Source organism: Phragmites australis, chromosome 7, assembly GCF_958298935.1.
Source record: "Phragmites australis chromosome 7, lpPhrAust1.1, whole genome shotgun sequence".
Lineage (NCBI taxonomy): Eukaryota > Viridiplantae > Streptophyta > Magnoliopsida > Poales > Poaceae > Phragmites > Phragmites australis.
In genome coordinates this window covers 38,170,646-38,192,212 of record NC_084927.1, presented here as the reverse complement: position 1 = coordinate 38,192,212, position 21,567 = coordinate 38,170,646, and the positions used below count along the sequence as shown (strand labels likewise).

General features: G+C 43.1%; 2 protein-coding genes and 1 pseudogene across 2 annotated transcripts; 2 read left to right on the top strand and 1 right to left on the bottom strand.

Annotated features, from left to right (window-relative positions):
* Window positions 1-5,367: 5,367 nt before the first annotated feature.
* LOC133925298 (NDR1/HIN1-like protein 2) lies at window positions 5,368-6,306 on the top strand. The gene has a single exon (XM_062371215.1). The coding sequence runs from the start codon at window positions 5,471-5,473 to the stop codon at window positions 6,089-6,091; it is 621 nt and encodes a 206-aa protein (XP_062227199.1). The 5' UTR covers window positions 5,368-5,470; the 3' UTR covers window positions 6,092-6,306.
* A 4,978-nt stretch (window positions 6,307-11,284) lies between these two features.
* LOC133925299 (ribosome biogenesis regulatory protein homolog) lies at window positions 11,285-12,994 on the top strand (annotated as a pseudogene).
* Window positions 12,995-16,910: 3,916 nt separating this feature from the next.
* On the bottom strand, window positions 16,911-17,832 carry LOC133923717 (transcription repressor OFP13-like). Its single transcript, XM_062368997.1, has one exon. It carries the CDS (start codon window positions 17,792-17,794, stop codon window positions 17,069-17,071), a length of 726 nt encoding a protein of 241 aa, XP_062224981.1. The 5' UTR covers window positions 17,795-17,832; the 3' UTR covers window positions 16,911-17,068.
* Window positions 17,833-21,567: the final 3,735 nt, after the last annotated feature.

The window sequence follows — 21,567 nt, the reverse complement described above, 5'->3', positions numbered from 1 at the left end:
TTGTTTGCATTAGTGTCCACTTGTTCATTTTCCACGGTTGATGTTAATGTTAAAGTATAAGTGGATTGCTTTTTTTTTCTATAAGCTTAGGCTTTTGAATAAATTGACGAGTTCCCGTGGGTGCAATTAAAAAAAATAGCTAACTTCTATATCCACGTCTTAGGTCCGAGAGAGCCTCTACGTGAGAAATAGTATTAAAATATAAGTGAATTGTTTATCTTTTTTTATCAACTTAGATCTCAGCTTTCACTCAAAGTGTTTCTTTGAAAACGATCAAGACTGATAACGAAATCATATATGCTTAGGCTCCGTTTAGCATTACCGTGGCTTTTAAAAATGATTATTTATTTCTTTTTTTGTGTGCAGTTGTAAGTTGAAAGCATCTTTCTAAAATTTGTAGTAGCAAAAAAGTCACACTAGAAATAGCAAATATTTCTTAAACTAACTAGATTCCACGGCACAGCAATCGCAAACAGAGCCTCATATAGTGATGATGAATTGTTGGTTACGAATGATCACGTGGATGGATGGATGAAGCAATGGCTAAGCTGGCTTGGCTGGGCAGCAGAGCACATGGTGATGGTGTTATCTCTTCGCGCATGCCCCGTTTTCTTAACCTATTGTGTTTCCCCCCTCGCACATATCTATCAAATCATTCGAATGGCGCATCAAATTACTGTCTAGCTCATGGTTCTTTTCACAAGCATGCATGCGCTGGTATTCTACGCCTCGCGCGTCCGTGTAGATTGTACAAGAGAAGCCCGGGTGTTGTCACGTCTTTGGCCTTTCAAAAATGTACTAATCAACGAACATGGTGGTCTCAGAAATGAAGTGACAATCGTGAATCCTGTGACCAATTAACTCGATCAATACCTTTCAGGAGCATGTGTATAGTAGCTACCACTCATTCTTCTTTGGTTTTTATTTTTTATTTTTGAGATGCTACTCCTCCGAGTTAGATGCTGCTACATGGTTGGTGGATGCTACCAAATGCTGCACGCATGTTTGGGCTTGGCTACCTTACACACCACAAATATAGACTATCTATCTAGTTGCAAGCAGACAGAGGTAGAAGAGAATGGAAATGGATACTGCCTTTCTGTTGCAAGTCCCTTTCGTTCGTTATTCCTTGGTACCAACTGCTCTGCTTACCCCGGCCGGCCCTAGCTAGCTGCAGCATCGATCATTGCAAAAGTACATTGCAAAGTGCCTTTCAGTTCAGGTCTGGTTTATGCCGAGCACCGGCCGCAGTTTTCAATTGCGCGCCGGCGCCGCCTTGTGCAGGTGTCAGGTAGGGAGCTAAGGTTTGGTCTGATTTGGATGCTCTGCTCGTCTCAACAGCTGATCGCATACTGTATTGGTTTCAGTGAGAATTTTGCAGCCAGAGAGTTGTAGCGGTACTGTTGGAAGGAGTACCAGGTGAGATGCTCAATGGTAGAGGAAGAGAGGTCGAGGTGCATGCATTGTGCTTTTGTACCCTTCCAAAGGGGTCCTTGTTGCTTCACCAAAGAGATGGAAGGTCTAATCTTAGATATGGTAAACTTGGTTTGAATCAAACATGTCTATTGTTAATAAAAGAAAAAAAAGTATTCCTGGACTAATTATACACATGAGAGTACATGATGATTGACGAGCGAATATTGTGAAAAAGGCCATTCGGCTACAGGATCAGGATATCCATCCATGCATCCAGCTTTGTCTCAGGCAGCATGGAAATGATTCATATCTCATAGGGACCTGGAGCTGGAAGCGTCAAGTGGAAATGGGGTTAGAGGAGGAGACACAAGTTGGAAGATTCGTTGGGTTTGAAGCCAATCATGTAAGGCCTTGTTTGAGCTTCCGGATTCGTTGGATTCTTGCTAAGGATTAGATAGATGCATAATCGGCCGTCCATTGGGCATGGGTCGAGCACGCGGCGCCGGGTGCATATCAGGCCGGCCCCTACTTGAGGCACACAGGCCGCGTCGTAGGCTGCGGCTTGCCGGTTTGGTTTGGTGGGCCATTTGATCTTGTAGCCCGTCCATGCAACAAATACAGGCCGAGATTGGTTGCTGGATGACCGGCCCGTCGACGCAGGTCAGTGGATTTTTTTTCATTTTTAAATAAAAATTGCAAATATATACTGCTCGCTGCGTTGGTGGACAGGAGGTTGGAGACTCATATGTTTCATATCCGGTGCGAGGAGATGGCGCTTGCCCTGGACATCTCGCTCCTGCTTGATCTACTTTGCGTGAGCTAAGCGGTGGGTCCAAGGGATGTAGGTCCCTCTTGGCGCGACAACATCTTTGCATAGTTCGGTGTCGTTGTTCGGAGAAACTCCGCTCCCGTTCGGGATGATACTCGAAACCAAGATGTGCGAACCTACTAAGAGATTTATACTCTAGTTTATGGTTAGTTAATTATCTGACATTTCTTAATGACCGGTCTCTGCATGCTTGATATTTTTTATTTTCTAACTGACATATGGATCACATCCACCCTAAGGCGTATGATGATGTCGATGTCGCTTCCATGCACTTCGAGGCGGATCATGTTCATTGTCACCCACGACAACTTGGTCTTCAAGACCTGATCTCATACGCCAATGAGATAGCCAACGTCAGATTGGGAGAGATCCTCCAGTACAGTTAGGCTTCCGTTGTGATAGCCGTAACCGACAGGGGTCTATACAAGACCTACACGAAGATGATTCGGACGCCGTCTTCTCTGGTTGCCCGTTTCTTCTCCGGTTGTGATCGTACGAGCGATTCGCCATTGGTTAGTCGGTACTGCACCACACCCTATGACACGGCGTCAAACACGTGAGGATGGACCCACATGTGTTCATTATGGTGCTGATGATGGGTAAGATCTCTGTACATCTCATGTCGTCCCTACGTTGAATCTAAATCTTATGAGCGCATAGGATTGTCCTGAAGTGAGGATGAATTTAGGTAGTATTTTATGAACTATGTTGCTTGTATCATATATCATACATATATTATTCTACTATTTTAGAATCCTAGATCCAGTTCATTTTTTCAACTTCAGTCTTTGTCAGCATCCTGATATAGGACTCCAAGCAACGTTCCGTCAACACTGTGATGCCAAATATCTTAAAAAAATCAATTTAAATATCAATTTTGTTAAATTAATCCTAAATTATTGAAAAAATATATGTCTCTTGTCCACACTGGCACACTATGTCGATCTGCTGCGCATCCAACAGGTGACATGAGTCTAGATTTGTAATTTTTCAAAATAGACTAATATATTTATAATTTTTATTTAAATAATAATAAAATAATAAAAATTCCATGTCAGTGACGGAAATCTGTTTCAAAGTAGTAACCTGGTTAGTCATCACGCGTCTTTGCGCAATATATTGACTCCGAGTGTCCGATTGCTTGTTGAGCTAAACAGCTGAAGAACTGGCTGGGTTGACACGAAATTTCGTAAGCTGAAAATGACATGTGAGCGACTTGGCCTTGAGTGAATTGAAAAGAAAAACCAGAGCAGAGCTATCCTGGCGGCGAGCGTGATAACGTCTCGTACCAGCGATGAAGAAAGAAGAAGGATTGCGATGTTTGGGCAACTTTAGTGTATAGTTTGGTGGCATGTGCTAAACGCTATATACGTCAGGAGGTGTTAGAGTTTGAAACACTTTAACGTCTTGGTTTGTTTTAAAAATTCTAAGGTCGGACCCACGGAAAATAAACTACTCTTCCTTTGCCTTTTCCCATAGCACGGCGTGCGGGAGTGGTACGTAGAGGAAGAGACGAAATAGTTTTTTAATACTTTGCACCGGGTGCTAAGCAGTTCTGCTCCAGTGTATTGCATCCACCCAATTTCTTTAAATCTCCTGCTAGCACCACCTAAAACCGGACACCGGAGCTGCCCTACAAGCATCATAAAAAGAAGCGACTGGGATGATTATTTCTTTTGGGGGAAAAATGTAAAAAAATCCTAAATATCACTTAGATTTTGACTTTCCTCATAAGCTGGTTGGTTGAAAAAAATCTCAAAGGTTTGGCTTCATTCAAAACACCCAAAAAAATCAATTCTTTTTTTAAAAAAATCTAAAAAAAAACTAGAGATAATTCTAAGACCTTCTGTGATTTTTTAAAATAATATCCTTTGCATCATATTTCATGAAGAGTAAGTTTGAAACAAAAGAAAAACGTACAACTCATTTATTAATTCGAGTTAAAAGCATAGTTAATTATTTACTAATCTAAAAATCATGAAACCAATTTTTTTTAAGTCTCTTACATGATCCTCTGTCTTCTAAAAATACATAAACTCTTGAAATAGTTATTTTAACATGCGAGATTGAGTAAATATGTTGCAGATAGATTAATTCATAACTAATCTATAACACCCCAAAATTAGTGAAACCACTTTTATTAGTTTACTTAAACAATAATTTGTGTAGGAAAAATAATTGTAGACATGACAAAGTTAAAATAAATAAGTTGAACGTTTTTTCTCTAAACTTCCTCTCCATGAAATATGGTGCAAAGGATATTATTTTTGAAAACTAAATTCGCAGAAGATCTTAGAATTGTCTCTAATTTTTTTAAAAAAAATTAATAACTTTTTTTAAATTTTTTTAAGGGGTTGCAACAAAACCAAATTTTTTGGTTTTTTTTTTTTTTGCAACAAAATAACTTATAGTAGTTAAATTCCAAATCTAAGTGACTTTTGAGTGAAGTTTTACATTTTTGCCTTTCTTTTGCGAGTAGAATTGACTAGGGATGTTTACCTGCGCGCGCTCTCTCTCTTTAAAACAGTATTGTATTGGCTAGTTGAAAATTTGAAGCTGTTTTAAATTTTAGTTACAAATTATTTTTTATATATTAAATTTGGATACTTAAAAATAGTGTAGGTAGATGCTGACCTGCGTGCTCTCTCTCTCAAAAAAGTATTGTATTGGCTAGTTGAAAATTCGAAGCTGTTTTAAATTTTAGTTACAAATTATTTTTTATATATTAAATTTGGATACTTAAAAATAGTGTGGGTAGATTTATACAATAGTATATATTTATTATATATTATTAATATATTATAAAAATAAAAATAATAAAAGTTGTATTTTGAGGAGAAACGGTCAAACCGTTGCACAACGGCTACAAGTCAGCAGGGCGATGCGATGGCCGATGGGTGCATGTGATGTGCTGCGTCGTCGCCCTCCCACGAGCACGACCAGTTCCAAATTCCAATCCAACCGCGGCCAGCAGCAGCAGAGCAGGACCAAAGCGCCCCGACCCGAGCAAGCAAAGCAAAGGAAGGGAGAAGAGTCGTCGTCCTCCACCCCACAACTCCACGACGCGCTTCCCTTCCACAACCGCGTCGCCTCCCAGGCTCCTGGCTCCCCTACATATCACCACCCACCCACCCGGGTCGGCCTCTCCAAATCCAATCCAATCCAATCCACTCTTCCCTCCCCAAATCCGCAGGCACCCATCCCCTTCGGATCCCGTTCGGCGAGATGGGTTCGGCGAGCCGCGCGGTGTCGTGCCTGTGCTGCCCCTGCAAGTGCCTGGCGTGCGGCCTCTTCAGCTGCCTCTGCAGCATCCTCATCTCCCTCCTCGTCACCGTCGGCGTCCTCGCCCTCATCTTCTACCTCATCTTCCGCCCCCACATGATCGCCGCCACCGTCGACTCCGCCTCCCTCGCCCAGTTCTCGCTCGCCCCCAACTCCGCTCTCGCCTACAACCTCACCGTCGCCATGACCGTCCGCAACCCCAACAAGCGCGTCGGACTCTACTACGACAGCGTCGAGTCCCTCGCGCTCTTCGAGGACCAGCGCTTCGGATACACGCAGCTCGACTCCTTCTACCAGAGCACCGAGGCGTCCACCAAGCTCACCCCCGAGTTCCACGGCCAGCAGCCGCTCCAGGGCGACGTCACCGCCGCCAACTTCAGGAAAGAGCAGTCCGACGGCAAGTTCAACGTCGATGTCAACCTCAACGCCAAGCTCAGGGTCAAGGTCTGGGCCTTCAAGGTCCGCGGACCCAAGGCCAAGATCACCTGCCCGCTTTCCATCCCGGCGCCAGGCAGCAACACCGGCGCCACATTCCAGCCCACCGACTGCAAAGTCTGGTTCTGAATTTCAGATCTGGCTTATTGGTGCACCGGGATCTGCTATGGATTCTTTCTTTTGTTTCGATTTCGATTTCTTGATGCTTTAGATTTCAGATTTCCGGGGGTATCTTACTAGCTAGCGGCTAGCGGCATGCACATACATTTCGATCCTGTTGAGCTTTAGCTGTTCCTGTGACTTTGTGTATATGTATCTATTCAGATTCTGTTGAGCTTTCGCAATTCGGATTGGTCGCATGCGGAATGAGCCATAATCTTTCTGGTGCTGCTGGATGAGCTTTCGCAATATGAAATTCACAGGTCGAGTGAGCTTTCTTGCACACGAAAAGCTTGCAACCTTTCTGCTAAAAAAACAAACTTTTTCAGATAACCTAACCGGCTGGCTGCGTTGATTGTTATCCCCAACCTTGACGACGAAGTTGCAGTTAATCGATGGGATCCAAGAGTGGCCATGACCGCGCTTCTTTTGCTTCTTTCTTGGTCTGCGTTTTTCTTTGTCATCCAAACAAACAGACATAAAACCATTGTCGCTTCCGCATTCAGGCCAGGTCAGCATGCTCAGAATTTGACATGCTTCAACTGCTGCAAGCCTTGCGAAGCTGCAACTTTTTGCTGCAGGTGGACAAAGAGAATTATACATGTTATGAAGTTGTAAGGAAGAGCTCCGGAGGCGGAGCTGGGGGTGGTTGCAACGGAAAAAAGGAATAGATGAAGGACCAATTCGATCCGCCGGCATCTGGTTTTTTGTCGACGGCATCTGACTACAGTACAGGTTGATTACTACAATGTGCTTAAGGTCACGCATCAAGTTTTTTGCTCTTAACATTTGCAAAAGATTTCAAGGCCTTTCAACATTGTGAGTTGCCCTGATGTCCTCATCAAGAGAGAAAGAAGAGAAAAAAAAGGGCCGGTCTGTTCGTTTCGGCCTTTTAGGCTCCTTCCTTTTTGGTCCTTCTGTTTGAGTCGGCCGATCATTGAGAGGCCCACTAGAAGGATGAGGTAGAAACAAAAAGGTGAGCCCAGAACTGTAGCATGGGTTGGTCTTGTTGGAGATACGAAAACAGCAACAGGACAATACTGATACTGATACGGAGGCAACAGCACTTTTTCTCGTACATCTTCATGCAGTATTTCTTTTATTTTTTATAGCCACCTTCATTCGGTATTTGTTTAATAATTTTCAAAAAGACATTACTGGCCCTTTTCTATAAACTATATATTATGCATTACAGTATTTTGGTTTAGGAATAACCGGCCCCGAATGTACGTCCTCTGCCGACACAGCGAGAAACATTACATGCTCATTTACATCGCTGCAGAGTAGTGCTCCAGTGAATTAGGTCCGAGTATTAACGCTGATTTGTTTGGGTTTCTTTTAGTTTTGCTTCTTAAAAGCCAAAAGGCTAAATAAATAGTTTATTTTTTTGTCATAGTTTTTGAGAAGTAAAAATAGATTTTTACTATTATAGAGTTTTGAGAAGTTAGAAATAAATCTGAATGTGCTTTCTCCAAAAACACGTTTATGAACAAACAACAGCTTGTAAAAAGCTAAATAAACAGTAGCTCTGCCAGAAGCAATCAAAGCAAGCGACAAGAAACAGTCCACTGATCAACCCAAAATGCCATTGTTGCTGGCTTCGTGAACAAGTTCTTGCCGGAAGTCCATTTCTCTCTTCTGGTTGGATTAATGAATGTTACTTACAGGGATCACGAAGCACAAGAAGAAGCGTGAATGGGACTAGCAAACTCAAACCTGGAAGCGGACTTATGGCTATGTCACACCTTAAAATTTTGATTTTAGGTTGTGAGTATTTTAAAATAATAAAATAATATTTTTTCTGGAATTTAAAAGTTTTTCAAATAAAATTTTTGAGTTTAAAAAGAATTTATTTTGTGTGATGAAAAATATATTTATAAAATATTAGAATAGGTTAAGCAATTTTAAGGTTGCATAAATTCTTGATTCATTTTTTCCATATCATTTAAAAATCCTTCGTGGATAATTTCATCTCACTTCCTTTTTATCCAACCTAACTTGCACCGTCTTTCCTCAATATTTTTCTCTCTACCCTATGGCTCCAGACCAGCAACATGTCATCAACCTTGCATCACGTTGGATTGCTAGCAGGACGGCCCACATGTGTGCTAATACCAGCTCGCTTACATGTGCATATACCTAATCGTTTCCATCCACCTTCAAACAACGTCGTTCATTCGCGTGGCAGCCACGGCCGCCCAGCTGCCCATCTCCATGGCACTTGCCCTCCCCTTTCTCCCTAAGTATTTCTTCATTCAATCCCCCACATCAATTTAATCTTTATTCTCCTCAATTCAATATCAAAAACTGCTGCTCTAGATGTTTCTAATGGCCATAATGGCAATTAAAGTCGGCTGTCAGTTACTTCTCGTCGTCAGGCTCGTCTTCTCATTTAGATATGGAGTTCAAGATGGTCTAAAATGCAAATCTTGACAATACCAAAGTGGTAGGTCTCATCGAGAACTTTGATTTGCATATATGGAAAGTCCCCATTTGAATAATGGAGCTAGGAGTTATGAGCCCGAAAATCAGTGCTGCATATATTGGTATGAGTTCAAACAGTTTTTCTTATGACGCGTTTGTGGATATTAAGATGGTGTTTTCAGAAGTTCCTATAAGTACCAAGGTTGTGGATCTTTTCGAGTACTACAAGATAGAGTCCAGAAATGCGTAATTTGGTATCCAGAAGGTGGAGTTATCATCCTCGAAACATAGGCCTGCGAATTAGCGTCGCGCAATCGGATCACAACTTGGGCCTGGACCATGGCCGGCTTGGATCCCACCTTGGCTCACCAGCCCGACGTTCCTAGCCCCATAAAAAGGGACCAGAACACCCTCCCCTGCCCTTTTCCCTCATCCACCAAACCCTAGCCTCCGCCCCGACCTGTCGGGCGCCGTTCGCCATCGCAGACAGTCATGTCATCGCCGGTTGGCATCTGTGTTTCCGTTGATCCGTCTAGCCAAATACCTTGATCTTTTGCCAAGATGTGCCCCAGATTGTCCCCCACCATGTCCCAATATAGTTTGTCCAGAGGAGGACAGACGACATCGGGATCTATATCGCCGTCCGTGCTGCTTTGTGTCTGGTCGTGTCCAGGGCATGAAGCAAAGAATCCATGGCGTTCCAGATGATCCAGTGAAGATCCAGCCAAGACACCCACGTCACCATGTAGAAATTTAATGGAACCTCATGATCCCGAAGGGCTCAACCAGATCTTCATCGGTGCATAGGAATGTGAGCCCGAATTCCAAAGTCTCCGTAAATCCTTCTTCACCAATCATCGCAGCAAGGTGAGGAGCCCAGACCAGCCCCTTCCCCTCCTCCTTTCCCCTATTTGAACGCCATTTGTGATCCCTAACCGAACCTCTAACCCTGGCCAAAGCCTGATATACGCCGCTACGATCGTCGCCATCACGGACATGCGAGCTGTCGCGGATGGTATTGGCGTTCCCTGGCCAATCAGAGGTCGGATCTCTATGCACTTTCACCAACACATGCCCCTGGATGTCCCACATGCCCTCACCAAACAGATTGGCCATTAGAGCCCTGAAGCCATTGGGATCACAATCGCTGTGTTACTACCCTAGTCTGGAGTTCTGCACGTGCAGCGCAAGTTCAAATCATGTTCCCGGGTGAAGCGACACTCCAATCCCTGAGTCTTTTGGCCGAGACATGCATATGATAGTGCTTAACATCCTCCCAATTTAGGTTGTCCAAATCTACATTAGAGTCACCGTACTCGACGCCGGCATTACAGTATTTTGGTTTAGCAATAACCGGCCCGAATGTACGTCCTCTGCCGACACAGCGAGAAACATTACATGCTCATTTACATCGCTGCAGAGTAGTGCTCCAGTGATTTAGGTCCGAGTATTAACGCTGATTTGTTTGGGTTTCTGTTAGTTTTGCTTTCTAAAAGTCAAAAGGTTATTTTTTTGATTTTTTTTTCATAGTTTCTGAAAAGTAAAAATAAATTTTACTATTACAGAGTTTTGAGAAGTTAGAAATAAATCTGAATATGCTTTCTCAAAAACACGTTTATGAACAAACAACAGCTTGTAAAAAGCTAAATAAACACTGGCTCTGCCAGAAGCAATCAAAGCACGCGACAAGAAACAGTCCACTGATCAACCCAAAATGCCATTGTTGCTGGCTTCGTGAACAAGTTCTTACCGGAAGTCCATTTCTCTCTTCTGGTTGGATTAATGAATGTTACTTACAGGGATCACGAAGCACAAGAAGAAGCGTGAATGGGACGAGCAAACTCAAACCTGAAAGCGGGCTTATGGCTATGCCACAATCTAAAATTTTGATTTTGTGTTATGAGTATTATATATATATACTGGTTTGATTCGTATATGTTTTAATCAACTGCTAAAATCATACGTCAGCTGTAGCCAGTTTAACCAAAATCAGAATATATTTACCTTACCTACGTATTGTTTCTTACTTATTGCCTATTTGATGAGACGATCTTGAGTACTTCTTAATCTATTATCTTAGGAAGAATTTTAAATTTTTTCATTATTTTTCATTATGAATTTTAGCTATTGATTAATTGTATTTTACATAGACTCTTTTATTTAGATATTTGATTTTTCTAATAATTAATTTTTTTCTAAGACTATTTGGTATGGATCTTTTTTTATTTGGTCTCTTTATTATTAATTTTATTTTATTTAGATTCTTTATTTAGATATTTTGCTTCCCAAACCGTAGGAAAATCGGATGGTAATTTTTTATAATTTTTAATTTCGAATTTAACTATTAATTAATCATATTTGGTTTGTATTCTTTGGTTTAATATAGACCGTAGATATTTATAACAATGAGTGGTATAGATTATTTTCTTTTTTGATTAATGTGATAATTTTGTAACCTTAGAGCAAATATGGTGGCTCATTTTAACACTCAAATAAATATAATAGATTGTTATCCCCCCATCCAGCATTTGTTGTTCGCCTGTTCCCCGCATCCAATAGCCTATTGCAGTTATCATATGCTACATAGTAATTTCTTAACAACCAACTCGCTTCTGCTTATGTACACTGGCTTAGTCCAGCATTTTTTATATGCGATGTTTTACCGTCATTCATCTTAGATAAGTAGTTGCTTTTTTAGTTTAAGACTGACTAGACCTGACAAATCATCGTTATCAATGATACTCATTCAGAAATGCATGTAAACTAAACCTGGCTTGTCAGCCTGATACCCTTTTAATCGATGATTCGTTTATTACAGAACCTGCTGTTGATCCTTTTGCTCAAAGAAGGGATGAGAAGAAGAAGCGAATCGAAAAGCGAGAAAAGAACAGACTACAGAACTTAAAGAGAGCTGCAAAAGTTGGTGCTTTGCCAAGGTGGTTATCCTTCACATTCACTAGTAACAAATGTGTTTTCCCCCTATACTATGAATTACTTTTTGTATTAGTAAGGAACCTTGTAGAACTATTCAGCACAGTACATTATCAGGTCAAACGTTCCATCTAACCGCTCTCCAATTTCTTTTTATCTGCAGTCATATACAGCTTGCTGCAACAGCCCTGTCACAGAAACTAAAGCTGATCTTCCGAAAAAATCTAGAAAAGAGGATCTTGAGGATGTTGCTGGAATAGCTTCATCAGCAACAGCAAGTGGTGGGAAGTTTGACGAAAAGTTGCCTGGCGAGAAACCTCCAAAGCACCCTGGCAAACATAGAAAGGTTTTTATATCTGAACGCTTTGCTTTCTTTGAGTCTCTGCGCCTTCGTAGGCTGATATTGTGCACTAGTTGAATTGTGTCGTTTCTGCAGTTCCTCCCTGTTGTTGAAGGGAAAGGAATGGACAACCTGGAGAAACAGCAAAATGACAAAATCATAAACTCTTTACTTGCCAAAAGCTCCGAGGAACAGATTGATGTCAGCAAGGCAAGCTCCGGGATACATTGTACATTAAATTGTGCTTTGCTCACCTTCATAGTAGTGCTGCTTGCTTGATTGAGCTAACAGCTGCTGTCAATAATTGTGTAACCAGGCAATTACAATGTACAAGGTGAAGAAGGAAAAGCAAAGAAGGAAAGACAAAGATATGTCTTCTAAATCGAATAAGCTTGAGCCCCAGAAGAAACCCCACAAGAAATCATCGAAGAAGGCTTAGGTCCGCATCTTTCTTGTGAGCCGCTGTATGAGTTGATCACAGGCTTGGGGGCTCAAGGAGATCTGGTGAATTTTCTTACGGTATTTGTGCGGTTTGAATCCACGAGAGCTAGGTATATTTTTATTTTATTTGGTTTGCTGGTTATGACAAAAGGACCTGAATGCTGCCATTGCTGACCTGATGTGCACGTATTACATCTTTGAAAATTTGGCCAAGAATATGGTTGGCAATCAAAAGGAATGCCTAGCCACCTAGTATATGAAAATGCATGTTAGTCGTGAACGAAATCCTTTGTTTAACCTTTGTGACTATATTGCCTTCCTCCGTAGGTAGTATTTCTCAAATTTTATCTGTCACAGAAACATGTATCAAAGTAAGTATTATTCCTGTAGCCCTTTACTGATATTCCAGTTAGATAGTTTAGATTGTTACGTGTAAAGCTGCAAAGTTTTGATGTATACGGTGGCGCGACTGTCATCCGACAAAGTTGCTGAAGCCCATTCAAAAGGAGCAGTCCTGGTTCTGATCAGTGCCTATGAGGCTATGAGCCTATGAGTCGACAATGCCAAGTTGATGTTAGCCTCTGAGCTTACTCTACGATCTGTCTGTACATTTAACACTTGTTTGGGAACTTTAAGCAAAGCTGCCGGTGATTGATTTGCCAGGTACTCTAGTTTGATTAATCAGGGAGTACTCTAGTACAGACGATCATGTTTGATCTTTGCGTTGGCAGTCCTTTTCTTTTTCTGTCCTCACCATCGAGGTTAGAGTTGTTAGGAATTTAACGGAAGTATTATTAGGATTATCAAGTTAAGTATAAAATTAACACACAAGACACAATGTTTTTTAACGAGGTTCGATCAAGTTGCCTACATCTTCGGTGCATGACTACAGGTGCTCCTCACTAACTGTTTCAGTCTTGCCATTGGTTACAACGGTGATGCCTTCTATTTAAAGACCTGAAATTAAAAGTTCGATTACAATTCTAATTCTAGTCCCACCCAATTATAACTCAAATCTATCTGTAACCTAATATATACACATATTCTAACAAAATTAACTGTCGCTGCTAGCACCTAGGGCTAGCCGAAATGTTCCACGCTGATTCTTTGTTGTTTTGCTCGTAAAGCATCTATTCTACATCATTATAGTCCGAAAATCTTACGGACTCGTAAAGCACCACGTTTTGTGTGTTACACGGTTTGCAAAATCTCGCGCCAACACCTTATCCCGCCCAACGCCGACGACACAATCCATCGGGCCTGGACCCAACGCCAAGTGATAAACACTTGGACGGTTCGACCTGACCCCAATTACAATTAAGCAGGGGCTCTTGGAATCCGACCAGGGCCTCATCAACCGCCAAGCGCATGGCCGCGTGCTTCTTCGGCCAGCCAGTTCGCAAGGTCCATGGTCAAGATGAGCCAGATGGACGTGCCCACTGGCAACTGTGCCGCCGGCGACGAGGGGCTCGTGGTCGTGGCTGGTGCGTAATCAAGAGATCGGTGCCCTACGCCTCTGTGCGCGCAGCTCAGCAATTTTGCAGTTCTACCTGTGGAGACAAAATTAGACTCGTACGCCTTTTCAGTGCTACCTGTAGAGACAAAATTAGACTCTGAAATTTTGCAGGACCATACGGAGCTCCATCCTAATCATCCATGATTTTTCTCTCGATTGTTGAACGTTCGTGCCACCATCGAATGAGGATTATCTTTATTGCGGGGTGGTCATTGTTTCATAACTTCATTTACCGACCACCCAAGGAAGTTGCTTGTACTTTTCCTTTCTCCCTCTACAGATCACATCACCTTCTGAAATTTAGCAGGATCAACGTAGGCTGCTTCTGCGACTCACTCCCCGTATACACGAGCTTTTTCTGGGATCTGTGCCGCCGTCAAGCCGGGAACGGCCGTGGTCGTCGTGTGGTTTACCGACCCTCCGGGCCTCTGAGGAACCACTATCGAGAGGCGCCTGCACGCGTGCTTCTTCTGAACAACGATCGCTCTACAGAGGTCTCTCACTCTCTTCAGTCTTCTTCGTTTTCTTTGAAACTTCTCAACATATATTCTCTAAAACGGCAATGCGACGGGTGCAGAAGCATTAATTCTGATTGCTAACGTTTGATCCTTTGGTTGTCAGTGTGGTAGATTATGTATCAACATTCCAGCATGGTGTTTTAAACTCCATGTTGGTTTAGACCACTATTATGATCCTACGAGGGTCATAATCTTATGTCGGTTTAGGCCACTATTATGATAATCTCATGTCGGTTTAGGTCACTATTATGATCCTACGAGGGTTGTTATTTTAAACTCTTGTAATTTACTGTCAGCCGAGCTCTGGATCGCGAGATTCGCCGGAGCTCAGGGAACTGAGAGAAACAAGAACGAAGAGAGTGTTTTGATGCAGCGTGCAAACGTTGCTTCATTTTCTGTTTTTTCATTCCATACTTATATGACAGAAAAGACGGCCGGTGAGGCCGCCCGCTACGCGCGCGTCACCACCCACTGCTTCGTGCGCGTGCCGCACGATCAGGTCATGCCGCGCGCGACGCAGTCACTAACGCCATGGCGTGAACGAGCACGCCTCAGGCTCCTGAAGACGCGCACAACTGAACAGGCTCGGTTGTGCTCTGACTAAAGCAAATAACTGACGCAGCACACTTGCTAAAGACTGAAGCTAAACAAAAATATCGAACACAAGTTTATCAACATTTACTTTTTTTTTAATACAAAGATGTATAGCTCTCTTGCATATTCGAGAAAAAAGATCTTTTGGTTGTCAGTGTGGTAGATTATGGATCAATATTCCAGCATGGTTTCCATTGAACCGAGGTATAGATCATTGTTTCTCAAACAAACAGCATTCTGGTGACTGTTTTTGTCTCCTCTTGGCCAGCATTGCCTGGTATTGTGGTATATGCTAGTATTGCATATTCGTGTCTTTTTGTTTGGAGATGGATGCGTGCATTGCGATCTCATCACCCTCGTGATTCCCTCCTGGAATCACACCAAAAAGGCGCAGCACAGCACAGACGTATAGTAGGGAAAAGACGCGGTGTCCGGTCCTCTTCGCGGGGCATTATCAGCGTCCTGCCCAGTACTCAGCACGCTCTATGACTAGCTAGGAAGCACATTAGATTCTGCCTAAGACTCTAGTCGATCAGATGGTAGCATTGGCTGTCATTGGTGCTCCACTAAGGACATCGGCTTCTGCCCAAGACTGGAGCGCGTTTGAGATCAACTTCAGCTTGGAGTTCATCTTAAAAAAGAAAAGAAAAAAAGAAACAGTTCAGGGACCAATCAGCGACAAGTTTACATCCACGGACCGTCTGGAGTTGAGATCATGCATGCTGCTGCTGTGCAGACTGAAGAAGATCAGCCTGTTTGAAGTTTCAAACGGAGTTGTGCGGATAAGGGCCACTGCTTCTGCTTCTGATCAATGTTGGTCTGGGGCGAACACTATTTGGCTAGCTAGGCTGTTGGTTGAGGTCACCAAACAGTGGCGTAGATTGGTGCCTCTGCGCCCGCCCACATGTGAACAAATTCATTTCTTATGCCCAATTTTTGTGTGCCGTCCAAATGGAAATGTGCACGCTCGTCAGAAGAGGATATCCTTTGCGAAGACAAAAGTTGTGGGTGATGGGGTCACAGTTTCAGTTCGTATGTGGTGGCAAAAAAAAACTGCAGAGATCTCGTACACATTTCAATTGGATTTGGTTTATTGGTTGGTGTCGAATGGGTCATGTCAAGCCAAGTATTGGCACTGATTGCATGCATGTTGGCTTCCAATAATTGGCATAAGAAGTGTCGATGTTTTGCTCATCGAATTGCGCAAAATTTTGATTCGATTGACAGGCTATATACTACTGAAAAGTAACCGAGCAGAAGGCAAATCTTAGTATTATTTGCCATGAACAAGAATTCCATGGCATTTCACCTGACACCATTGCCACACAAAGTTTTGCTTCCACCAGACATCATCAGCGTCGTAATCTCAGTACGTCGTTTAGTAATGTTTTGCTTTGTCACTTAAACAGATATGGCCAAAGTTGATGAGTGTTTTAAACTCGGAATTTCGATTTGTTCGCTCCCCGCGGATTGTGGTGCAAGTGCAAGTTGGAAACCTGCAACTGTGGGGATAAGTTATCGTCTTGGCTTTTCAGATTTAACTTTTGCTTCATCTTAGTTCTTACGGTACCTTTTGACGAGAGCATTGGAATGCGGTCTGCGTTCTTTTAGGGAAAAAGGACTGAATGTAAAGTCGAACAATGTTGTTTCTTCATGTTTCCCAGCACATGGAGGACTTGAAACCAGCTTGGCAGCGTCAGGAAATGATGGTCAGATATATAGTACTGTAACTGACAAGTAGTACGACTGCCTGACTCTTCAAGGACGACGCCCCGCAGGCCGCAGCAAGGAGAGGCAGGCTTCGAGTGCAATTTCCTTTCCAACAAACTGAAAAGGACCCTGCCATGGCCGGTCACGATGTAATCAAGCAACATACAAAAAGATCATGAGAGAGAACGATGGCTAACGACCTGCAGCCACATGATCACTTCAGAGTAGCACATTGACAATGACGACCAAATCAAACTCGCTCTCATCCTCCGCTCGCAGTATAAATTCATACAACAGCCAACAGCTACATATCTTCAGTACCATGCACGATTAGATTAATTCAACTTGACAGATAGGCCACTGCACTACATGCCGTAACATTGATTAATTTTACAAGTACCATTTGATGTTGTCATGACACAAGTCTTTGTACTAATTAAGCAGTTGCATGCATGCATTATCCCGGCTAAAACTCAGCACTCCGTTTGGTGTTTGCCTTTCTTGACGGCCTGACGAGCGATGAAGCTGGACGAGCAGGCAGGGGAGGGAGCAGAGGCGAGCGCCACTAGCAAGTCCACGAACGCGCCCACAATGAGGCCGTGCGTCTTCTTGCCGTTGGCGCTGAGGTACCATCCCAGCATCTCCTCGAGCCAGCCCCAGTCGTTGACGCCGTGGCTCAGCACCATCTCCTCCATGGACCGCCGGAAGTCGCCATACGGGTCGGCTGAGTCGATGGCCAGCGCCGTGGCCCCGTCGAACGCTGCCGCGGTGGCCGCCTTCACGTTCACGATGGAGCTCGTGGAGTCGGGCTCGAAGATGAGCCTGTTGCTCGACCGGAGGCCGCGGATGATCACCTCGTCCTCGTCCGCGACGGCGGCGGGCTCCGATGCCGTGGAGAGGCTCGCGGAGGAGTCGGAGAGGCTGCAGGAGCAGTACTCGGCCGAGTCGGGGACGTAGGCCGGGTTCATGCTCGTCTTGTACTCCTCATCCTGCTTCTGGTTGTGGTGGCGCATCGACACGATCTCCGCGCTGCTGTCGCCCCGGAAGGAGAGCGTCCTTGCCTGCGTGCAGGGCGGCCACTGCCACGAGGCCGCCGTGCTGAAGGAGGCGGCGGACATGGAAGAAGAGGAGGAAGGGCACAGGCTTGTCTCGCTGCTGTTGAGGAAGAGGGAGGTGAGCGCAAGCTTCTTCTTGACCATGGTTCTTGTGATCGAGGTCTCTTAGTTAGCTGGAGAAGAAGTAAGGCGAGAGTGTGAAGACGAGGTGGCATTGAGAGGTTGGGAGTGGCTTCATTTTAAAGACGTGGGCGGGTAGGAAGGAAGATGGTGCGTGCGCGTGCCAGGCATTGCATTCAGCATTTCAGCTTGTGTCTGAGTTGGAGATCCTCCGACTTACTTTTTTTTTAAGTCACCGTAACTTTACTTTAAGAGCCGTCCAATCTACCCTTGTCCTCCAACGCTATTCAGGCCTTGGTCATTCAGGCTCCATTCGACTTCAACTCATACGGTGTTAATTAGGAGACACAGATTACAAGTTTGCTTACCAAACCTCTTACGGTACTAACGATCAATTAAATATAGTTTCACTGAGTCGATCTAAGTTCGAGACGCGATATCCTCTTAATGAAATCTCAGGGGACGCCCCACTCATTTTTGTCAGGATCACCTATATGGGCAAGTGTGAATTTCGTGCTTCTCATGAATGTTGTGTTAGGCTAACTAGTAAGGTCACTCACGTTAACAGTGTGACTAGTCTTGTTATAATATTTTATCATGATAATCTTTGATTAAAAATTACTCTCTTTAGTTTTTTATGAGGTTAGTGTCATTTGGTTATAAAATACATAAAATTAGAAGAAGAAATAAAAATTATGTTACCGAATCATATACACGCATTGGCTCGATTCGTATACGTTTTGATCAAATGTCAAAATCGTGCGTCAGCTGTAGGCAGCCAAACCAAAATTAGAATATATTTGCCTTACCGCGTGTTATGTCTTGCTTGCTGGCTGCTTTATATGACGATATTGAGCTACACAGTGCTTCTTAATCTATTATCTTAGTAAAAAATTTTAAAAAATCATTATTTGCAACCATGGCCGTACGATCAGCGTTCTTCACTTGAATTGAATCAGCATGATGGGAAGTTGGCAGTGCCAGGGCGTGGTCTTGTCGGTGGTTTGGGCATTACGCTATTCCTGATTAAACGTAGCAGGTGATTGGTTGAAGATCTTTGTCAACTCTGTCGCGTCACTCATTTCCAGATTAATCAAATACGTAGTCTAGATCATTAGATAGTGATACTTTGTTCTCCTGATGCATTGCTGTTAGCATGAGATATAATCTAGTCCATTGCTCCTTACCAACAATACAAGGAGAAAGAGCGACGTCGCTTCCCTCCGAACTTCGAATCCTGCGCAACACGCTTGCTAGGATCACACAACAATCGAAAATTCTCTGTTTTTTTAGTCTCCTCGTGCGTGCGCACATCAGAGATCCAGAAAACTCACACGACGCCGACGGTGAGCAAGTTGTCTGCAACTGCAAGCTCCTCTATATTATATGATGATTCTATGGATCGCATGGTAGTTGCGACTAAGGAAGATGGGGGCATGCAAGGGTGTTCCTCAAAAACTGTACTTTCCTTGTGTACCTCTCCTGGTTGCTTGAGAATTATACGGCGAACTTGCAGAGCGGTGTGAGTGTGACCTGACCTTATCTAAGAAAAAAACTTGACGCAAAGGGCGTGACATTCTTAAGGCATTGTATTAAGATAAAAAAAAGTTTTTAAAAATCAGTTACAACTCGTACGTTATCACTGAACAACATATTACGACTAAAAAAACACGTAACGAGAAGTATTTTTCTTTTATAAGAACTAGAGTTCGAGTCCAGCATCACACCAGGAGGTCTCTCAAACATTATGTAAGATCCTAGCTCATCTGTTATGTCTCAAGCTACCTCGCTGCTCTAACCCAGTCAAGATGCTTTCTAGCTTCTCCCTGTCCCTGGGGAAAAAAAAGGTTTTACAGATCAGTGCTTTCCTTTTGAGTGACCAAGATATCGGTTCAATCAAGCATAATTAGCCAAAAGTAATCGTAGGACCTGAAATTCGAACATCTCCAGTTCTCTCAATCTGATGAGGACAAAGAAGAAAGTGTAACTGTCAGGTAGCTATGAAATTTGAACCACTAAGAGCATCTAGCAGTATCATTCTCATTTGATACTTTCAAATACTCGTCTCTAAATATTTCAATAATAGATTTGATAAGTCTTTTTAAACTATCTATAGCATACTTTCTTCGATACAAATATAATCATTCGTAGCATCCGCCGCTACTCCGTAAGTTAGCATACGGAATGATACGGTAATATTTTGCAAACAACTTAACCTAAGTGTACTAACTGCATTTTTTTTCTGCATAAAGTAGTCATCATATTCTTCTACAGCATACATTATACGTAAAAACAAAGAACGTCTCATTCTAAAATTACGGATATGATAAGAATGAGCCATGCATATCACGATTTACAATAAAGATAAATAAAATATATGTACTAAATACAAAACTACGCCTGAACAAAATAGAGTCGTACGTAGGATCATATAAGAAATAGTCTTGATACAGTCTCAAATGCCCTGCTTCTCTATTTGGATAAACTACTTGATGCCTAAGGACAAATCCGTCATGATGTGGTTTATTATCAAGCTGATATTGATTGTGTGCTATATGTGCTGTAGCCACAATAAATTTATTATCATCATCTGATGACGATAAAATTAAGACCTCCTAAAAAAATATTACGACGACTCACCGCAAAACAGAGCAACTTTTTCTATGGAATTTATGAACAACAAGCCTCAGAGAAGTTGAGATCTCACGGAACAGCACTCACGGAGTAATCATACAAATCGAGAAACGGAAACAAACGTTGTTGCTTTTTTTTTTCTGATTATAATCTCTTAGGACTATACTCTTATATTTTTTTTCTATTATATCAATATAAACAGGCAATGTTCGATGCCGTTTGTTTAAAAAAAAGGGGGGTGGGGGGGGGGGGGGGACAAACGGGAGGCTGCCCCTTGGTGGACAGCGCCTCCATCTCCTCAGTCGAAACCAAGCCTGCAGAATTGAAGGCTCCTCGCTCTCGCCGATTTGACCGCGGCGGGTCCGGCAACCACGGCTCAATTCCGGCGGACGGAGTCTGACAGTGAAACATGAGAGAGATAGAGAGAAAGCGCCCGTGCAGGATCGCCTGTGCAGGATCGGCCAGCGCCTGTGCAGGGGCGGGGGCAGAGTAGGAGAAGGCGCGTACGCACGTACGATCGATCGAGGAGCGGTTGGAAGTTGCATACGTGGATAAATTTTAGAATATAGGGAGTCATAAATTAGATATCTGTTGGAGGGAGGAAGATTTTAGGAAGAAATTATTTTTGGATGCCTTCCTATATGAGGATATCGGAAACCAATTTTAAGTGTCTCCTAGACATGCTATAAGAATTACTTCCTCCGGGGTTTAACTAACACGAATGGCAATACCACATGAAAGCAAAGATATGAGATCAGAAATAAATGCCTTCTTGATCTTTCAGTTCTTCTTTTGCATCTGTGGTGGCGACCACTTGTTGAATTTCTTCTAAAACTGCTCTGCTGGAGTGCTATGCCAGTTCTCTGAATGTTGAGTAAAACAGAGAAGTGGCGACAGAATTTTGGAGCATTTGTGCAAGTTTGGCTAACCATGAGACGAATTTGTAGCCCTCACCTCTAAGGTTTCTCTTTCCCATTCTTTCCTCCTCCTGTGGTGGCCTTATCCTCATATTCAGATCAGATGTAGCAGTGGACTATCTCACTGATCAGTGATGTCTTCTGAATCAGTGATGTCTCCATTCAGATGTGGCAAGCAAGCACAGGATCCACTCCATCTCAACCAAGAAACTTGTGACATATTCATAACGCCACCCTCCAGTATTT